This window comes from Micropterus salmoides, unplaced genomic scaffold, assembly GCF_014851395.1.
Source record: "Micropterus salmoides isolate LMB-PRFRI ecotype aquatic unplaced genomic scaffold, ASM1485139v1 Ms_hic_scaffold_7, whole genome shotgun sequence".
NCBI classification, from domain to species: domain Eukaryota; kingdom Metazoa; phylum Chordata; class Actinopteri; order Centrarchiformes; family Centrarchidae; genus Micropterus; species Micropterus salmoides.
In genome coordinates this window covers 11,366,729-11,387,873 of record NW_024044459.1, presented here as the reverse complement: position 1 = coordinate 11,387,873, position 21,145 = coordinate 11,366,729, and the positions used below count along the sequence as shown (strand labels likewise).

Genomic DNA, 21,145 nt, shown 5'->3' with positions numbered 1-21,145 from the left:
GTTATTATACAAGAAGGCAGCGTATAGTACTTTTCTGTATTGTACAGAAAGTGAGGCAACATATTTAAATCAAACTGCCACCTTGGGATGCCACTGTCAATTCAACTTTACAAAGAGAAAGCAAAACCATTTTTGTTTTCTGGGATCTTCAGCATTCACAGTTTCTTTTTATGTTTCACAACTTTGAGTAGCTTTTAAAATTTCCAAAGGGCTCTTTCTAAGCAGACATTTTGACATGTTACAATAGGAAAAGCACAGGAGTCGAACATAAAATGAATGATGGCTGAATTCCAGTTAGTAGCTTCAGTTTCAGGCTCTTGGTTTTGTGCATGCAGAATCACTGACACAGCCATTGTTCATGTTATTAATAACACCTATGCTTTTTCTACTGTGACAAGTCAAAAGGCCTGTTGTGCATTGCAATAGCGTCTCTAACAGCAGACTGACCGGAAAAGTCGGCACAAGCACAAGCCCATTTGATCATTATTGATTAATCTGCTGATTGTTTTCTTTATTGATCTTATTGTCGATACAAAATGGTCAATATAGTTTGACTCAATCAATATAGAGCCCAAGGTGGCATTTTCAATTTCCTTGTTTTCAACATCAGTCAAAAAGAGACAGAAATACAGAGATAGAGACAGAAGTTCTGATTTAATTTTCTCTCAGTTGACTAATCTATTACTCAACGACTCCTATCAGCTCTAATTCTTCGTTCTGTAATTTCTGAATGTAAATCATATTTAAAACCTGCTTAGCATTAGTATGCAGTATAGAAATAGGCCACAGCTTAGGTTTATAGTAAATATCAGTGTGAACAATACAAGCTAACCAAATATCTGAAAAACTTGCAGTGCTCTTGCTTGGAATACTTGACTGACGGATGATGAAGTACCTTAAGGTCAAAGTGAGCAATTTGTTTGGAGTGCAGGTAGAAGACTCCATCCAAGATCTGCTTGAGGAACTGAGTGGCTTCCTCCTCACTCAGCGACTCCTTCTCTGCCAGAAAGTCAAAGAGCTCACCGCCGGCCACGCTGGACGAGGAGAGAGAAAGAGGGAGAGAATTAAAAATGCGAGATCTCTCAAATCAGAGCCAGCTACAAATCCCTGCTTAACAGAGCTGAGCTGATGTAATCTAATCATCCTGGTGCATTAGAGCGCGACCAATTTACACATTCTGAGTCTGTTTTATCCAGCACTGTTTAAATAATGAAAACACTCCATTAAAAACAACAAAGAGTTGAGTTTTTACACTATTATCTTAAAAAGAAGAAACATAACTTTTATGGAAGGTTTATGGAGAGAAAGCAATACATGAGTTCAAATGTGATCATTCACTAAATAATGAAAAACATTTATTAATTAATCAAATGCCAATCAACTCAACGAAAGTGAACAGAATTACGGCACAGAAATAGTGAAATACTGAGACTAAATACTATTCTGATCTATGACGTTTAATGGACAATACTGACCCGGACTAATTTCTGGCTAGTTTTGGGCAAAAGTGATTTATTCATGTTATATATTCTATTTTATTATTGAGTATTTTCCATTAATTTTGGCATTCTATCCCAGTTTTTATGTTCACTCTTTGTCTATTTTCATGTGAAGCACTCGGTGGATGCAATTTCTTTACTGTAAAGTACTTTGATCTGTGTTTCTTGTATTAAAAAGAGCTATACAAAAGGAGTGGGTGATGTTTATTATTTTATTATCGATATAGATATATAAAATGTACCTTAAAATATTTGGGGAAAACAAATTACTTTCCCATTACTGTACACCAATCAATGCTTTCTCAATTTTTTCTGCAGGAATAGAAACATGCACTCATGCGCGCACACACACACCCATTCGCACCCCTCCCACCCCTTCCGGGAGGAAACACCAGACCAGCTGCACAGCTGGGACCTCCACCCCCTTCTCCCACCCATCACCCCCTCTATATCACGGATGTTTATTCCACCATCTGCTTCAGTGTTTAACAGGGTGTAAACGTATTCACACATAGGAAAGCAGGTTTCTGCCCGAACATGTCACCTCTGCTTCTTTTCGTACTGGTTGGTCAAGAACAGTTGCTGTCACAGTTGTATTTACCCAGAGTGCAGCAGGAGAAGGAGAGGATGTGGAGGATAAGGGGCACAACGTGGAGCAAAATATTTTTATCATCTGCATGTAACTTGTTGTTTTACCTGCCCAGTGCTTATGTCACCCTACCAGCTTTGAATGCTAACTGTAATGTGTGTAGAACCAGGAACATTGTTGTACCACTGTTGATTAAGACCCTGAAGGGCAAGTAAACTGAAATTATTCACTTTTTAAAGACACATAAAAACAGGCTAACTTCTACCATCTCCTCCGTAAGATGACCTTTATTAAATGAAGCACTAAAGACAAAGCATTCCCAACATTCAGCACATTGTACGTTTAGTTTCAGACCCTGTCACAACTCTCAGTCAGGTCCATTACTAGAGTCAAAAAAAACAAGTTAATGAATATCTCAACATTGTCCTCTTTAGTGTGAACTGTCAGCAGCTAAGGAGCATTAATGGCACAAGCTTGGCATTAACACTGAGTCATTGCCTGCCTGCCAATTTCACTTGAATAGGATCATTCCCTAAACAAGACATATCCTTAATTCATAAAACCCTGATTTTAAGTAATTTCCTATATTGAGTTTTAATCATTAGGTCTATGAAAATAAGCAACTCCATCACATGTCAATGGATAGAGTGCTCAATCTATTGCCCAGTATAGCTACTGTGACAACTTTACATAGCTGTACAGACAGACAATCAAATCCAGGAAGGATAAACTGCTGTACCCCATAGCAACCGGCCCACACAAAAGCAGCCCGACTGACACAACAATGACTACATCTCGTCATGTAAGTTCCTCAGGAGCAAATCAAATGATCCTATCAAATGGGTGTCAGCGACCCAGAGTCCATGGGCTAAATCACCATGACAGACTGGTAAAGAAAATAAACTGCCATACTCCCACAGACTGCAGAACAGAGGTCATGATATTAGATTACAGTTACATCTTTTTAAACACTGAAGCTTCCTTCTGAACAGTCAGCTCTAGATCCAATTTCCCTTGTCACAAAACAGCTCAGGGAGTGTGAAAAAAAATTATTTAAATTTAACTTGACACAATTAAACAATGCAGTGTGGAAGTGAGCAATATCCTCAGTGAGAGCAAAGCTTGAATGTGTGAGAGACACTATATGTGCTGTGGAGGTGTTAGATGGAGACAAACTCAGCAAAACAATGTACAGGATGGATGCCAGCTGGAAGAGAGCGAGAGATAATGGGCCAGTCTTGTACACGCTTTAGGGTCCAGGCAGATCAGGTGAGATACATCACTGAAAACCCTCCCAAGTGAGATGTTTAAGTCTGACCGCCACAAAAACACCAATAATAACAAAGACCACCACACCTAGAATTTCCCAGCTGCTGCGAGCATCATTGACTTCTACAATCTATAAAACCTCTTATGATTTCTAAGATATAACAATATGAACCATTGACAGGATGTCACAAGTAATCAAATAACTTATGAAATAGAACAGAAAGTGTCCCATTGGAGCTACTGGTTATAATGCATTGTATTAAAAGGCACCTCAGAAGTAATTGTCTCAGCCACAAAGAAAAACTGATTTGATTAACTCAAAAGAAAAGTTAATCGATGGATCCTCCCTTAAGGGTTGAATGATACAGTTTCAGCAGTGGCATCACCACACACTGAAAACTGTCTGCACTTAAGCAACTCTGATAAAGCAGGAGTAGGCAATTTATTTCAGAAGCATTTTCTGTTATTTGTTGAAATTCTCTTTACATTCCGAAAATAAATCCGGTATCTGAGGCTGTCGCATGACTGTGATAAGCACAGCCTACCAGACTGTCTACTTTCAAAATCTAGCTGTCTGTTGATAGTTTCTCTAACGTTACCTACCCCAGCTTCAAGGCTAATCTTTTTGTTTTAGGCTGTTTCGCAGGTTTATCAACATGCTCACAAGGAATCTGATGCCACACCGCTCCACAACGACATAGTATTCATATTTTCTTATTTTCAAAAATGAGACGATAGCATTGAGGTGCAAGTAGTGCGTATTATTGCACAGCCAACCTGCTACTGGACAGACACATTTGGTTGTTGACACACTGGAACATTTTAGTTTCCTTGCAGGAGCCGTCCAAATCTTGTGAGCTCAGTTTTCAAAAGATAATGAGCCTTCAGTTGGAAGTGGACTAAACTATGGGGGAGTAAAATTATTTTGACTGGGCATTGTAAATATAAACTCAAGCGTCACTGTGCAACTGAACAGCATATTTTCATCCACAAATATATTCAGATAACTGATTGCAGGGGATATTATAAGGCAATAGGACCAGTTGTTCCTGTTCTTACTGTGTGTGAAACATCCTTTAAAGTTAAGAGTGGGGGCAATAATCTAATCAGATGCATCAACACAAGTTGATGGCTCCTGTAACAAGAACACTTATTTTGTGTTTTGGGAATGAGGAAACAATGTTTACGAGGAAGAAAACAACATCATGTGCTTCCAGCTTTGATTACTGATAGCTTGCCTTGATGAGGTCACTCTTTGGAGGATGGTGCAGTGCTACTACAACCTAATTATTTAAATTCTGTGTTGTCTAAAATATTTTTACAGTGGTGTAAGAATGATAGAGATCATTTTTGTACTGGTTGGTGCAAAGCTAATGGTGTTTATTGAATGTCGTTCATTTTAACAAACATTAAATCAAGCCTCGAGATATTATGTATAGTAATAGTGACCAGCTCTACCAGTTAGCTGAGCTGGAAATGAGCCATGGACTTATTATTTATGCACGCGCTATACTGCAGGTCAGGGTGGATTTTTTGCTGGCTATTTCTTCCTTGTAATTCTATTGTATGTGATCAGTAGCCAGAAATGTTGTCTGGCTACTGTAGCTCCCAAAGTTACACTCATTACTGCTGGCTGTAAGTCAGAACCAGTAATTGAGGAGGACTGTATTCTGCTTAGAATAGGTCACTTTTTTCTAAGCAGCAGTCAAAAACAGGTTACAGATACAGCCACAGTTTATAATCAATCTACCCTGAGTAGTGGTACCTATGAGAACTTATAATCAACACCTGACAATTATTTTAGTTTTGAAAAAGTGGGCAAAAACTATTTAGTTTTAATATACGCTTTTTAAAAAAAGTCCACCGATTGTACACATGAAGTTCAGTTTACTTATTATAAGAAGTACGACTATTCTTTTTAGGCTCTGAAGGGAGCTTTACAAAGCTCTTGTCTGGTTATCAAGGCTCTCTACACTTTTTAACAAAAAGGAAGGAAGGGTCTGATGAAAGTTGAAAATTTAGATGATTGAGCGTTTTTGGAGCTTCACCCATACAGACTAATAGTCAAGATTGTTCGGCTTCTGCAGCTTCGTTTGTGACCATCCCTTTTAAAATCTGGCTCTTGCGAGTGCCTTAACTTTATGGAAGTGTAATACTGTAACACTGAAATGCATATTTAATTTGGAATTTGAAGTGTAAAAGTAGTTTCTCTGATATTCACTGAAATAGTGTTCATATTGTTGAACTAATCAGTCTATTGTTGTCTGCATGACAAGGACATGTGAGAAATACCTAAAGCTAGAATGTCAGAAAACACTTATGGGGTCAGCTAAATTACTCTAAGCTAGGGTTATTTTATTAAATTCAACTTAACTGTTGTCTAATAGAGCAATTATCTTTAATATAAGTAATTTCAAATGACATATTTTTAGGTCAAACATAGTTTTGAAACCTTAGAGAAAACAAGGTGTTTCAGGTAAAATGAAGGAACCCTTCTCATGATGGCTCAGAGGACAGCAGAGTGAGGGGCTCCACAGACAACACACTAGAGACTGTAGGGTCAGCAAGGATTTTAACACATATCAGATGCTACAAACACCACAAGGCTATGATCAAAATCCTGGGTTCTCCCTAAATTAATTTATATGGCTCACTATACTGTGGGGAGAACAAGTATTTGATTTGATTTTGCAGGTTTTCCTACTTACAAAGCATGTAGAGGTCTGTAATTTTTATCATAGGTATACTTCAACTGTGAGAGACAGAATCTAAAACAAAAATCCAGAAAAATCACATTGTATGATTTTTAAATAATTAATTTGCATGACATAAGTATTTGATACATCAGAAAAGCAGAACTTAATACTTGGTACAGAAACCTTTGTTTGCAATTACAGAGATTATACGTTTCCTGTATCAAATACTTGTTCTCCCCAATGTATGTTCGAAAAAATATTTTGTAAAAAGGTATGTGTTGTATCAAGCAGAACGATGGCAACATGCCTTATTTTGTGAATAATTGGTGTGTTTTTCAGTATCTTTTATGCAAGTCCCCTATTATGTTTTAGGAACCTTATACTACCATTTTGTGAAGGTTTGAATCTAAAAACTTATATGCTGTTGATGTGTTGTAATATTATAATAACTCCTACTTCTGGATTTAAAAACAAAAATCTCAATTTGCCCAGTTATGATGAGTACAGAAGAATAAAAAAAGAAGACACTCACAGCTCCAGGATCAGGATGACCTCTGCCTTGTTTTCAAAGACTTCGTGGAGCATGATGATGTTGGGGTGCTGGATCTCCTTCAGGATGCTCACCTCTCGCTCGATATCCTCCCTAGTCACCCCTCTGCGACTCGACTTGCTGCGTCGCTTCTTGATGAATTTGGCGGCATACTCCACGCCTGTACTCCTGTGCCGACATCTTCTGACCACAGCAAACTGGCCACTAGCAAGGGGAGGAGAAGAAGAGATTTTCAAAGGTCCATCTAGCCATGAAACATTAATACTGAAATGAGAATAATCTCCTAACATGCGCCTCTGAAGATTACTCAATTAACACATTATATTCTAATTTGTTTAATTCAAACCGCAGAGGTGCTGGTAGACTTTTTTTGCAACCTTTCGACAGAGAGAAGGAGCCTGATTCGACTGCCAATGTCACAGTCGAATCTTTGCAGAGGCTTCAAGGATCGTGGCATTTTGGCTTTACGAGGGTGCTCATTGACTTTACATAGAACTACAGATTTTCTCCCAATAAGTTAATATACAGTCTATTATGATAATACATGAAAAGAAATAGGCTTTTAATAAATCTTTTTAAAGTCCGTGAATAAATCCAAAATTGAAACCCTAACCTTTGAGGAAGGGGGTCAGTGTGCATATGTGTGTGTGTGTGTGGAATTGAACAATATGTGTGTAACAAATAGATCGGAGTGAATTAATCAGTCAGCTGCTACAACACTTGGGTTCAAAGATTCTCTCAGAGTAAACGTAAATGCTCTGTATTTGTATAGCGCCTTTCTATTCTTTGTAACCACTCAAATTGCTTTTACACTACATCGCATTCACACACATTCATACCACTGAGCCTATGTGCTCAAACATTCACATTCACACACCGGTGGAATAGCCACCAGTATCTTGCACAAAGACACATCGACATGCAGCCTGGAGGAGCCAGGCATTGAACCGCCGATCTTCAGATTAACAGGCAACCCGCTCTATCTCCTGAGCCACAGCCGCCCAATAGAGTTCACCAATTAAAAAACTAACTTTTAGCGGTGACTGTATCAGTTTCAAACTGGTAAACACAAACAACTGACCCAAACAGAGTGGGTGGGATTATAAGGCATTAACACTGTTTATCAGAAATAGCTTTAATTAATAACTAGCTGATGCATCATGGCTGACACTGTCTGGAAACAGAAATTGTGATGAATGCAATGAATAAAGAGGCTAGTATTCAGATCTACATCAGGGCAACATTAGGTGTTTCGGAGACTTACTCTAATATCAATCAAAACTGTATGTTCTTCTGTTACATACATAAAAATGATAATCCACGTGGGGTTATATCTAAAACCTTTTGTCCTCTTTTGAGCCACAAATTGGTGTCTAAAAAAAATAAAATTAAAAGAAGGATTCGTGCATCCTTATGAAGTACAATATCCCCCAACTTCCTTCACCCTCATCATCAGTTTGACAAAAGTCAGCAGAGCTCCCGCTGTCAGCAACACACTGATAAGAATCATAGCTCTGCACAACATCAACACAGCGGACACACATCCAAGCGTAGTAATCCACACACTCAAATATTCACTTGTCTTAGGAGGTCGTTACTGCTTATGTAAGATGCGTTATTGCCTACAATTAAGTTGTTTAAATGGTGTCAGTTGTAGAATATTAGTATTTTGTACAGTAAGATCTAAAGCTGGATACAATGTACACAGTTAAACATTTCATCTGAGGAAGTAAAAGGGGTTAAATTTATGTTTTAGAATGAAACTCTCTGGAGTGAGTAAATAACTCAATCAACTCAAAAAAAAGCATGTTTTCTTGTCAGCTAAGAAATGAATGAGACAAAGTTTTTGATATTCAAGGAATCATTTTAAGTCATTGTTTAAACGAAAAATACCACAGATTCACTTGTTCTAGCTCTTTAAATATGAATATCTTGGGGTTTTTCCTTCATTTTCTGACGTGTCGACTCCACATGAAGCAGCAGTATGACAAAATGTTCCCCTCTAGGATAGACAAATATAGGTTGTGTCTAATTTTCACCAGAACGGTGTGGATCCAAATGAGAAACATTTAATCATTCCTGTGCACACATATCAATTCTCTCACCTTCCCAGGTGTTTCCTTCTATACCTCAGTGTTAACAGGCTGCAGCAGACGGCTGAAATACACATAAGCACTTTTACTGTCTAGGCATTCCAAATGTGGTGAGCCTGCGTGACATATTACTCTATGTATGAACAACACAGGAGTTGTTATGGAAATTCCTCCATCATGTTGCCATGCAGAATTGTTGTTGAACGCCACTATCTGGACTGGATAACGTGTCACTCAACCAAAACACTGCCAGAAAAACCACTTGGGGAAGCAAGGACACTTGGCTGAGGGCTGTTGAAGCCTCTGCCGATTGTGCCTCCTCACGGCCCTGGCAATCATGAAGCACTTAGTGTACCAAACGCCCACAGAGGGAGGGAGAGAACAAGGGAGTAGGGTGGAGAAAGAAAGACGAGGGAGAGAAAACGAGACACTTTTTCCCCCACAGATTTTCACGCAATTTTACAGCAGGGAGGAAGCTTTCTGGCAAAGTGTGCTCCGCCTTGGCAAAAAGAAAAATGACCACAATAAAGAGAGAGCACTGTCATCTGCCAAGACTACAGTGCACAGTTGTCAGGAAGCAGTAATTTAGCTATATGTTCCCACTCTAATCCTTGCTACAATGTGTCTCCAATATTTGATGAGTAAAAGCAGGATCCACAGTACAACACTGCCAGAACTGTCCCCTGGGCCGATTAGTGGTGTCTGAGGCAGTGTCCACATAAAACATTTAAATCTAAACATGCTGGATGTGAAAACTTCTGCTTCCACACGAACACTTTCAGGCAATTGTGAAATGTTGCTGCTCATACCAGGGACAACTGATTCATCTGTGAGTCAATTGGCATAAAAATAAAAATGCCCTGATGATGAAGACCCCTGATGAAAAACCGAGGAAGAGGAGGAGAGACCCTGCTCAGAGGAAGCCTGGGGCCCCCATCTGGAGCCAGGCCCAGAGGGAGGGCTCGCCGGCGAGCACCTGGTGGCCGGGCTTGCCACGGAGCCCAGCTGGGCACAGCCCGAAAAAGCAACGTGACACCCCCCTCTCCATCCTTTGGACCATAGGAAGATCCACCGGGTGCGCTGCCACATGGGTGGCGGTGAGGGTCAGGGGCATCGACAGACCAGACCCGGGCAGCAGAGGCTGGCTCTGGGGACGTGGAACGTCACCTCTCTGTAGGAGAAGGAGAAGGAACTTGTGCGGGAGATGGAGTGCTACCAGTTAGATCTGGTGGGGCTAACCTGCACGCACAGTCTCGGTTCTGGAACCGTACTCCTTGATAGGGGATGGACCCTATTCTTCTCTGGAGTCGCTCATGGTGGATTGGGGAAGGGCGGGTGTACCTCGAATATCCACTTCACTTGGGGTAAGGACTCATTCCCTACCTGGAGTTGGCACTCCACCGGTTTCCTGCTGAGAACCATGGCCACAGATTTAGAGGTGCTAATCCTTATCCCAACCGCTTCGCACTCTGCTGCGAACCGATCCAGTGAGAGCTAAAGGTCACGGACTGATGATGCCATCAGGACCACATCAACAACAAAAAGAAGTGACAAGCTCCCAAGCCCACCGAACCCCAACCCCTCCTCACCATGAGTACGCCTCGATATCCTGTCCAGGAATATCATAAACAGGAGTGGTGACAAAGCGCAGCCCTGGCGAAGGCCAGTCCTCACCTGGAAAGAGTCCGACTTACTGCCGAGTACTCGGACATAGCTCTCGCTTTGGATGTACAGGGATTGGATAGCCCTGAGAAGGGTCCCCCTCACCCCATACTCCCGCAGCACCTCCCACGTTATCTCCCGGGGGACCCGGTCATACGCCTTCTCCAGATCTACAAAGCACATGTAGACTGGATGGGCGTACTCCCAAGTCCACTCCAGGATCCTTGTGAGTGTAAAGAGCTGGTCCATTGTTCCACGACCAGGACGAAAACCACATTGCTCCTCTTCGATCTGAGGTTCGACTACCGTCTGAACCCGCCGTTCCAGCACCCTGGAGTAGACTAACTGGTCAAAGCTCTCGACCTACCGGTCAATTTTCGTTCCTACCCTAACCTATGGTCATGAAGGCTGAGTCATGACCGAAAGAACGAGATCGCGGATACAAGTGGCCAAAATGGGTTTCCTCAGGCGGGTGGCTGGTGTCTCCCTTAAAGATAGGGTGAGAAGCTCGGTCATCCGCGAGGAGCTCAGAGTAGAGCCGCTGCTCCTTTGCGTTGAAAGGAGTCAGCTGAGGTGGTTTGGGCATCTGGTGAGGATGCCTCCTGGATGCCTCCCTAGGGAGGTGTTACAGGCACGTCCAGCTGGGAGGAGGCCTCGGGGAAGACCCAGGACTAGGTGGAGAGATTATATCTCCACACTTGGCTGGGAACGCCTCGGGATCCCCCAGTCAGAGCTGGTTAATGTGGTTCGGGAAAAAGAAGTTTGGGGTCCCCTGCTGGAGTTTCTGCCCCCACGACCCGACCTCGGATAAGCGGATGAAGATGGATGGAGGGATGGACTTTGGGTTCTGGGAAAGGACATTTTGACATTTTATAGACTAAACGATTCATTAATCAAAAAATAATCTGCAGATTAATCGATAATGATAATAATCATAGATAAGTCATAAATGCTGCCAACTAACTAAGGCTATCACAAAGTTGCCAGTCATAGAGGTCAAAGGTATAGACAGCCTTATTTCTCATCTACTTTACTATGTGAGAATAGTGTTTCTTTCCAAATGTCTTGGCATTAGTGTGATTAAATGTCACCAATGAACAAACTCAATAAACTAACAAATGTCTTAAAGATAAGTGAGCGAAGAATCATACTACCAGACATCACCTTCAAACATTTCTTACATAGTGCTCAGCTAAAGGGAATGATGTCTCTTTAAGGAAGTGACTTGTCCTGCAACTGAGCCAGACACACGAAGCAGACAATGTGAAGAGGAAGAGAGAGCTGAGGATAAGGGCTTTCTCATGCTAATGACACTTCCACCCCCATTCAGACTGGCTTCATCCTAATGTGACTCCCACCTCCATCAGTCAGGCGTTCTTCGTGTAGATAGAGGGGACAGAAACATCAGTATTTGTTCTGTTTCTTCCAGAGGAACTGACAGAGTAGAGGGCTGTTGTTCACACTGTATATGTAAATATTCTACATGTACACACACAAACACAACTCCACAGTCTGTATTCAAATGACTAAAAACCTGTTACACACATGCCTGGCTGGATGAAGCCACAATAAGCCAATGAATTAACTTATCATACCTCTACTATCATACCTCAAAGAATAATTACTTTAGGTATAAATATGCATCTGTAAAGGCCAAGTTCAGGCTTAGACTTTATGGCTAATGATGTGTTTGGCCTACAAGTTTAAAGAGTTGTGTAGTTTGCAAAGGTGCATAATGTTCACCTTTTGGGGAAGTTCAACAGCTGAACATGTAACTTCATGTGTTAACCACTGAAACTGGAAAAGAAGCAAGCAGGTTGCTGTCAAACTTTCAAATGCTAAAAGTTCATGCAAAGACAAGTGTAATCTGTGAAGCCGTGGGACTTACTGTGGAGGATGAGAAAGGAAACAACTGATTTCCTGTTCTTGATAATATACCATCTGTGCAGTTTTGAAACCTGAGACACTCTAGATGTTAAATTTTTTCTGGTTTTCCCACTTTTTAAATTGTCCAGTCAGTGCGGCACTCTTGAATCCTTACAATGGATTTATTCCTTCTTGACAAAACCTGTTTGTACAATGATGCGTCTGGACTGAAGAGAAATTAAGCATGAAGTGAGAAATGAAAGACTGCTGGACTCTGTTGCACACTGAAAGGTCCTGTGCACAAAGAAAATGAATCATTGCAGACACTTCAAAATATTCTGTTTGATATTTTGTAAGTGCTCTTATGCTGCCTGGCAATTAAATAGGCAAGTGAAGCCTTGAGCATACAAATTCAAGCCAATTCACACCACCCCCAAATTCACTCATACAATACACTGAAAAGTTCACTGCTGCAACTATTTCTCGCTATCAGTTGAGCATTTTGTGAATTGCCAAGGTCAGATCATGCATGTTTCTCATCTTCTTTTGCTCCATGAATGCCAAAATTCAGTAGATATTAATGTGCTCTAAACTCCTCTGAAGAAAAGAAAGAATAAATATTTTACATATTGATTTCAAACTACTGTTAACAAAGGGGAAAAAAACAAACAAACTGTGTAATGGCTATTATTATACTACACTATTATACACACTATTATGTTAAAGCACCTGTTAGGTGTCAGGCTGAGCCTGCTCTGGCAAAGACAGCAGCAGAGCATTACAGTGACTCTGGAGGATTGCATCATGATGGGAGGAGGCTGAATAGGAGTCGCACCTGAGTAACACAGCGCAGATTGGGTAGTTGGAACAATATAGTCAAGGGGAAAAAAAATATTTCATGCTCAAATTCTCTTGTTTGTTGAACGGGGATGTTTGCTGGATGCAAATGTGTAAACCTGTGTGCAGTAAAGAAGATGTCTAGAAGGACAAAAATATTTTAGTTTGATGGTGCATGAGGTTTTGGCAATACAATACTGTTCAGATTTCAAGATTATGATGTGTCAAAATGTGCAGTTCTGCAAATTACTATAGTATATTTACAGATCATTTGTTGTAGTAGTGAATTAGTTCACGTGTAATAGCAGAAACAATCTGCCCCATATCATGAAAACAAAATTCAAAACATGGGAACGTTTCCAATCACCCATTTAAGCACAGAGCTAACATGTAACAATAATGTAGGAAAAGGAAAACGGCTACATGTTCATGAGTGATGGCATGTAGCCTATGGCAATCAAACTCCTCACTTCTGTTATTTCCAAAGCCCTCCCAATATACGACATAAACAGAGGGGAAAGTGAGCCCACCCTTCGTTAACAACACCAGCTGCACACACACACAAACAAGGGGAAAATGGCAGCAGTTCAACTGAGCTCTCTTTCCTTGGTGAGGTAGTAGAGGGAAACCTTGGTGGAGCTTCTCTTTCTGAGATCCGATACTTAGCTCTCAAAAATCTAGCTAGGAGCAAAGTTAACAGAAGTTAATGTGGATGATTCCCCCTTCTGCTTACTTTATAGCAGAGGCTATCTGGGAAATCCCTCTCATCCTCCAGAGATGTTGAGGGAGGGCAGTGACTTGCATGAATGCTGCTGAATAAGCGCAAAGATGGGGCAGAAATAATGAGCATGCAGAGAAGAAAAACCTTTCCTGGGAATCACTGACAAACAGAGGCAGGGAGGCTGTTTTTCAAGAGCAGCCCCCCCCTCCTCCTCAACCATGTGCAGTGCGAAAACCCCAGATAGTCTGCAGGATCAAATTGCTGAGTTCCCTTTGTTGTGCTTAAAGCACAGACAAGGCTTCCCACTTTTGGCCTACTTGTTTCTGTAAAGCAGCTGGATGGGAGGGGGATGATAGGAAAGGAGCTGGTTGGGAAAGAAGAAGAGAGGTTTGTTTGTGTCTATCAGAGCTGCCTGGGAGTGTTACAATGCCTCGCAGAGCCTTACCATTATCTAACACTGCTGGGTGGAGTGTGTTTATCTGTGGAAAGATACTGCGGCGGTTAGCAGATTTATTGCTGCATACTTCTCTTTACCCTTGATACAGCTGGTCTGTTTGACAGACCGTTCCGTACTCCACATTGATCATATGATATCTCAGGTTTACTACATACAGTCCTGCCTGTTGAATGTAAACACATGGAAGCACAGTTGCATATACAAACTACACTGCTCAAAAAAATATAGGGAACACTAAAATAACACATCCTAGATCTGAATGAATGAAATAATCTCATTAAATACTCCTCTCTTTACATACAAAATCACACAAAAATGATCAATGGAAATCAAATTTATCAACCCATGGAGGTCTGGATTTGGAGTCACACTCAAAATCAAAGTGGAAAACCACACTACAGGCCGATCCAACTTTGATGTAATGTCCTTAAAACAAGTCAAAATGAGGCTCAGTAGTGTGTGTGGCCTCCACGTGCCTGTATGACCTCCCTACAAAGCCTGGGCGTGCTCCTGATGAGGTGGCGGATGGTCTCCTGAGGGATCTCCTCCCAGACCTGGACTAAAGCATCCATGGATGGAGCGAAACATGATGTCCCAGATGTGCTCAATTGGATTCAGGTCTGGGGAACGGGCGGGCCAGTCCATAGCATCAATGCCTTCCTCTTGCAGGAACTGCTGACACACTCCAGCCACATGAGGTCTAGCATTGTCTTGCATTAGGAGGAACCCAGGGCCAACCGCACCAGCATATGGTCTCACAAGGGTGTCTGAGGATCTCATCTCGGTACCTAACGGCAGTCAGGCTACCTCTGGCGAGCACATGGAGGACTGTGCGGCCCCCCAAAGAAATGCCACCCCACACCATTACTGACCCACCGCCAAACCGGTCATGCTGGAGGATGTTGCAGCAGCAGAACGTTCTCCACGGCGTCTCCAGACTCGTCTGTCACATGTGCTCAGTGTGGCCTGCTGGAGGTCATTTTGCAGGGCTCTGGCAGTGCTCCTCCTTGCACAAAGGCAGAGGTAGCGGTCCTGCTGCTGGGTTGTTGCCCTCCTACGGCCTCCTCCACGTCTCCTGATGTACTGACTTGTCTCCTGGTAGCGCCTCCATGCTCTGGACACTACGCTGACAGACACAGCAAACCTTCTTGCCACAGCTCACATTGATGTGCCATCCTGGATGAGCTGCACTACCTGAGCCACTTGTGTGGGTTGTAGACTCCGTCTCATGCTACCACTAGAGTGAAAGCACCGCCAGCATTCAAAAGTGACCAAAACATCAGCCAGGAAGCATAGGAACTGAGAAGTGGTCCTGCAGAACCACTCCTTTATTGGGGGTGTCTTGCTAATTGCCTATAATTTCCACCTGTTGTCTATTCCATTTGCAACAGCATGTGAAATTGATTGTCAATCAGTGTTGCTTCCTAAGTGGACAGTTTGATTTCACAGGAGTGTGATTGACTTGGAGTTGCATTGTGTTGTTTAAGTGTTCCCTTTATTTTTTGAGCAGTGTACAAAGTAACCGATGCGACATCTTAAAAACAGACCAGCTCTCAATTTTTAATTTACTTTCAAACAGTCAAAGAGAAGTCAGGCTAAGACCTTCAGTTCAGCCAGTGCAAACTTGTTGCTTCAATGGACAGAAAATTGGCAACTATTTTGATAAATAATTATAATCAGGGTTTTTTCAAGCACAAATGCAGAGGATTTACTGCTTTTCTTTCTCTGATGTAATCGTTAACTATCATTATCTTTGGGTTAGTGAAATAAAACAAGATATTTGTGGACCTCAGCTTAGACTTTAGAAAAGTGTGGTTGACTTTTTCACTGTTTTATGACATTTTATAGACCGAACAATTAATTGATAATTAATATAGTTAATCAAAAAAAGAATTGCCAGATTTAATTGATAATGAAAATCATTTTAAAATTGCAGCACTGATATAATGTACTGTTAAAATATACCTACAGCAGAACGATTCAGTGATGTATTTGTTAGTGCAACATTTCACTCCAACAAGTTTTGATATGTAGACAATTAAAAAAATAATAATAATTTAAACTCAAATAATAGAAAGATAAATAAATGTTTCCTCTGGAAAGCCAAATGTAAAATGCCTTTTGCCCAGCTGTTGTGTTAGAAATTAAAAGATAACTCAGGATTACAAACAGTATCTTAACAACTAATAAAGACAGCTTCAAAGCACAGAGTTACAATAATAGTCTTGTTTCCACACAGTAAGAAGACTGACCACTGGACACTAGTGAGCATTCAAATCAGTGCAGCCACAACCTGGATGATGATGGCTGAAGTTAGTTAAAAGGTTGCTACTCTGACTGGGAGCCTGGACTTGTCGAGATGAGGCATCGCTGGAATGAACAATGTTCAGCGGTAATGAGCAGAAAGGCCTTGTAAACACAAATCAGTGAAGTGGGAGTGGGCAGGGTGAGGAATAAATTTAATGCTAACAAGCACACAACACAGCCCAATGCAACACAACACAAAGTGCAGCCAGTGTGTAAGCTGAACAAAAACAGAACATGCTGCTGTGGATGTTTTCAACATGACTACGTCTGTATTTTTCTGTGTGAAAACACATGGGAAATACAGACACACCCAGGAGCAGAAGCTGCTGTAGCACTTTATAACTGCTGATAGCAATTTCAAGATAAAATTATTTCAAGATCAAGAGATTTTAAAAAAGGAAAATAACCTGGAGGTGGGGGTGTCCCGATCCCGATCCTTTAGAGGTGGTATGCTTTTGGCTTATTGGCTAACAGTATTATTAGTAGTATAGTAGATCAGTGTTACAGCCGCCGCTGGCTGCCTTAGAGTAGTTGTGTTCTGGAGTTCTCTGAACAGTATGCAAATCCCCGCTGCGAGTACCTGTTGAGGATTGGTTCCTCTGGACCTGGAACCACCCACTTCCTGGTTGCTGTTTGCTGGCGTCTGATTGGTGTGGCCGAAGATCCAACCGAACCTGCCAACCAGGACTCGCCAATCAACACCAGCTGGCCTACAAATAGTTTGTGTTTCTGCAGTTCGAGGCGACTGCGAGCCAGTGATCAGTTCGCCTTGTTGTTGGTTGTGTACCCTTGTGAATTTCTTGAGTGTTAAATTTACCTGTTTCTGTCGGTTGCCTGCTTAAGCGACTCCTGTCAGTTAGAAACCTTGTAAACCACAGAGTGTGAGTGGCACTCTTTAGGGTTGAACATTGTCTGTTTGGTTACCCTACATTCTTGTAAAGCATGTAGGTACCGACCTCCTTTTGTTCAGTGTTTTTTGAGTAGAGAGCTGTCTTTGGGCAATACCTCCTTTTGTTTCTGTTTTTTTGTCAGTACCTACATAGCCTCCTTTTGTTGTGTTGTTCTGAGACAAATCATTTAATTAAACAATTGACTTAAACCTAAATTCAGTTGTCCTTACCACCTTCATTCTATCCCAAATACCTTGTTACTGCCCTACCCTAACGAGCTGGGTTGTAACATCAGTTAAGTTAGATAGTTAATACTGTCCATAAATCATTAAAGAGGTCATATTATGTTTATTGGCCTGTTCCCTCTCCTTTATTGAGTTATATATCTTTTTTCTGCATGTAACAGGTTTAAAAAGTGAAAAAGCCTAAAGTCCAACCCAAAGGGAGTTCCCATCTCCCATGCTTGCCAAGCAGCTAGCGAGGTCAGGCACAGCCTCAAACCAAGCTAGTCTGAGCGGAGGCCCTTTGGCTCAACTCGTCTTAGTTTGGTTTTCCATTGCAGAAATGTTGTACCTGCTTCCAGGTACTTTTTTCCATATCACCTCACTTCCATCGACGTTCCAAGCGAGGGATACTAAAATGTAATGTGAAAAGACGACAGACGCTGTTTTGTCAGAGAGAATATTCACTATTCACTGCATCATCATTGCTGCACCAGACAGGCCAGCAACAGAAAGTTTTATATTTTACAGTTTTTGTATGGAATTTCATCACTAAATCCACTTCTGAGAAGTTTTGAGGTGAGAAATTAGCTGTGTAGATTTCGAATATCGACAGTTTTACGAGAAGTGATGGCGGAACAAAAATGCTTGAATATTTCCGGAGTTGAGGAGCTCCGCAAGTGGCTGTGGTGGAAGCCTGTACCAACCCGCGGGAGGAGCGTGTGAGGCCGGCCAGCCGCCCGCTCACAGAGCCCTCTGCTCCCGCCGTCACAAAGACCGCTGCAGCAACAACGGCAGAGGAAAACACAGCTGGAAGGTTTTCATACCGCTTATCTGTCTTTACATTCTGAGGAATGTTGAAACGTTTTAACCGTAGACTGTATATATTTTAAGAGCTGTGTGGATCACTGGTGTGTGTGTCGCATTGAACATTACGTCGCGGCAGTTGTGTGTGGCGTCGCTATGACGACAAGCTACGTACTATCTCTGGGTACTGTCTGCAATAGAAAACGGAGTAGGGCCGAGTAGAGTAGAGGCTATCGATTTGCGCTATGGTATCATTTTTCGGCAAAGGCAGCATAGATCGTCAGAACACCGGCAACAGTTCAACGTTTAGTCCTGAAGGGTAAGATGTGGAACAATGAGGTTGTGGACTGGTAATAACTTATACCATCTGCTAGGTTACGGTCGCAGTCTGAAGCGGCTTTGATTTGGATCACACTACCTTGTTTCTTACGACCCGCCCTTCTCTGCTTCTGATTGGCTAGTAGTCCTTACCTGGGAACTGCGCATGTACAACTCCCAACAAAGATTTTGTACAAGTAAGATGCATCACTCTGTAGCTCAAGAACAGAGCGTACAACATACAGGGTGAAAAGAGGATCTGCAGCAATGTGCAGTATGAGAAAAATATGGTGTTTTTTGAAAATTAAACCATGTAAACCTGTTCAGGTACAACCCCTAATTAAGATTTTGAACCTGAAAATGAGCATAATACCACCTCTTTAATATCTAACGCATTGAAATAACACCTGTACCCTACTAAAACTGACACACCATGTTTTTTTTGTTTTTTTTTTCGATTTAGCAGCCAATCTGAGCTAATTGCATTTAATCAACATCGGCCGTTTATAACGGCAGATATATGACAATTAAAAAAGAGTCAGATCCTTCACTCATGTCATGGGTGTTGCATAGTTTGCCCACCAGAGGGCGACCAGCTGCAGCTACCCTGTTAACAACACTGCCTCACCACAAAACCACAGAAGAAAAAAAATCAGCTGACCGGAGTTTACTGGAGCTTACGTTATGTTAGCGGTGAGTCGGTCTTTTGTCACGTTAATTACATGACTTAAATAATTGTAATAAAAACAGACCCAATCACTTCTCTTCTCCTGAAAACATTCATGACTTGCTAACGCTCCCGTTTTTCACTGCACTCCCCCGGCTTCCTAGCAGCTCACAGCAAGTTAACGTTATGGTAGTTGGGTGTTGGAAGCTTCGCTACTGACAGACGTAACTGTAGATTTATTCTAAAACAGTGTGGCAGTTCCAGTGAACGGTCCACATTTGTCTCTAGTTCATCACTTCTAAATATTCTCTAAAATCACTTAACGTTACAGCAGCTAACGCTGCCCGTTGCTAAATTAGCCAACCAGCTAATGCCGTGTTTATCAGTGGAGGAGCACTAACGTTAATGAGCCGTTAAACTATAGTTTCTGGTGTATTCTAAACATATCTGCGAGCCACCTGTCTGTAGTTAGTCTGCATGTCTGAAATTATTAAACCAGAGTGGACATGTAAATAAACGTGAGCTGTACAAGAAAATAACACGGCTTCCTGTAGTTCAGGCTCTTTGTGACGTTGTGGATGTGAAACGCTGTCAGAGCCGTAATGGCTCTGGTTGTAGTTATTAATTAATAACGTCAAGTTAAATGAAATCTAAGTTGCAGGTCCTCGTTGTAGAGAGTCATGTTGTATTAGATGCATTCAACAGCAGCTCACTGTATCATAGACGGCAGGATTTAGACAGATGATGGTTTCTCGTAGCTTTGGTCAGAAGAGTGCTGGTAAAGGGATAAACTAGATGTGAATATGCTACATTGGAATTATACCATATTATGTGTAAAGTGAAATACGCATGCTTATTCGCTCTCTGTTTACAGATGGCTGAAAGAGTTGCACATTCCAGCAACAAATATTTATTGATGTGCAATTGTTTACATGTTCACTTTTTCAGACTAATCCATTTTATTAACATAAACCATTTAGGAAAAGGTTTTTTAGCCCACATACATACATTCAATATCGACCTGTTCTAAGTGTAGTTTATACAGTAAAGGGGTCTACTATCCAAATCATTCTCTGAATCTAAATATCGGCTCATAAATCATCTCTTTTTCACTTTAATATTGGCATCGGCCCCCAAAAACCCATATCGATTGGGCTCTAGTTATAAGGTTTAATAAGTTTAATTGGAAGAATCCCTCCACTCTTTTGGAGTTGGAAATACAGAAACACTTGCCTTAAAGTAGTGTTACAGAGAGGAGCTTCTTCACTCATAAACACCAATTTGCTGAAAGCACTTGCACCAGAAAGTTTATTTTTGGCCCGTTCTCAAGCTACTCATGGAATTAACGTAATGACAGAAGCTGTTACCTGAATGTTTTGCACACTGCTCTTTGCTAATAAGAGAGAGAGAGGGGAGAGATAAAAGAGGTGTTAGCGTTGGAACTTGAATCCGAGCATTTCGCCAACCTTGATGTCAGAACGCTAATCTGTGCGCCCAAATAATATTTGCACACACACTGCAGAGCCTGGCTGGTGTGAAGGCGAACAGCGATCTTAACACTAGGACATCTCTAACTGGAAGTTTACAGGAAGCTCTCTCTCAAGGTCAGAAAACACTGACTGACAATCCATATATTTAGTGGTTTATCATTTCCTCTAACACTCAAGTATTGACTACACCAGAAAACACAGACTTT

General features: G+C 41.5%; 1 protein-coding gene across 1 annotated transcript in view; it reads right to left on the bottom strand.

Moving 5' to 3' along the window:
* dapk1 (death-associated protein kinase 1) overlaps nucleotides 1-21,145 on the bottom strand; it is a 98,631-nt gene that overhangs the window by 54,879 nt on the left and 22,607 nt on the right. Inside the window, 2 exon segments of the mRNA XM_038702844.1 lie at nucleotides 896-1,034; nucleotides 6,586-6,807. Of these exon segments, the coding sequence (XP_038558772.1) occupies nucleotides 896-1,034; nucleotides 6,586-6,807 (361 nt within the window).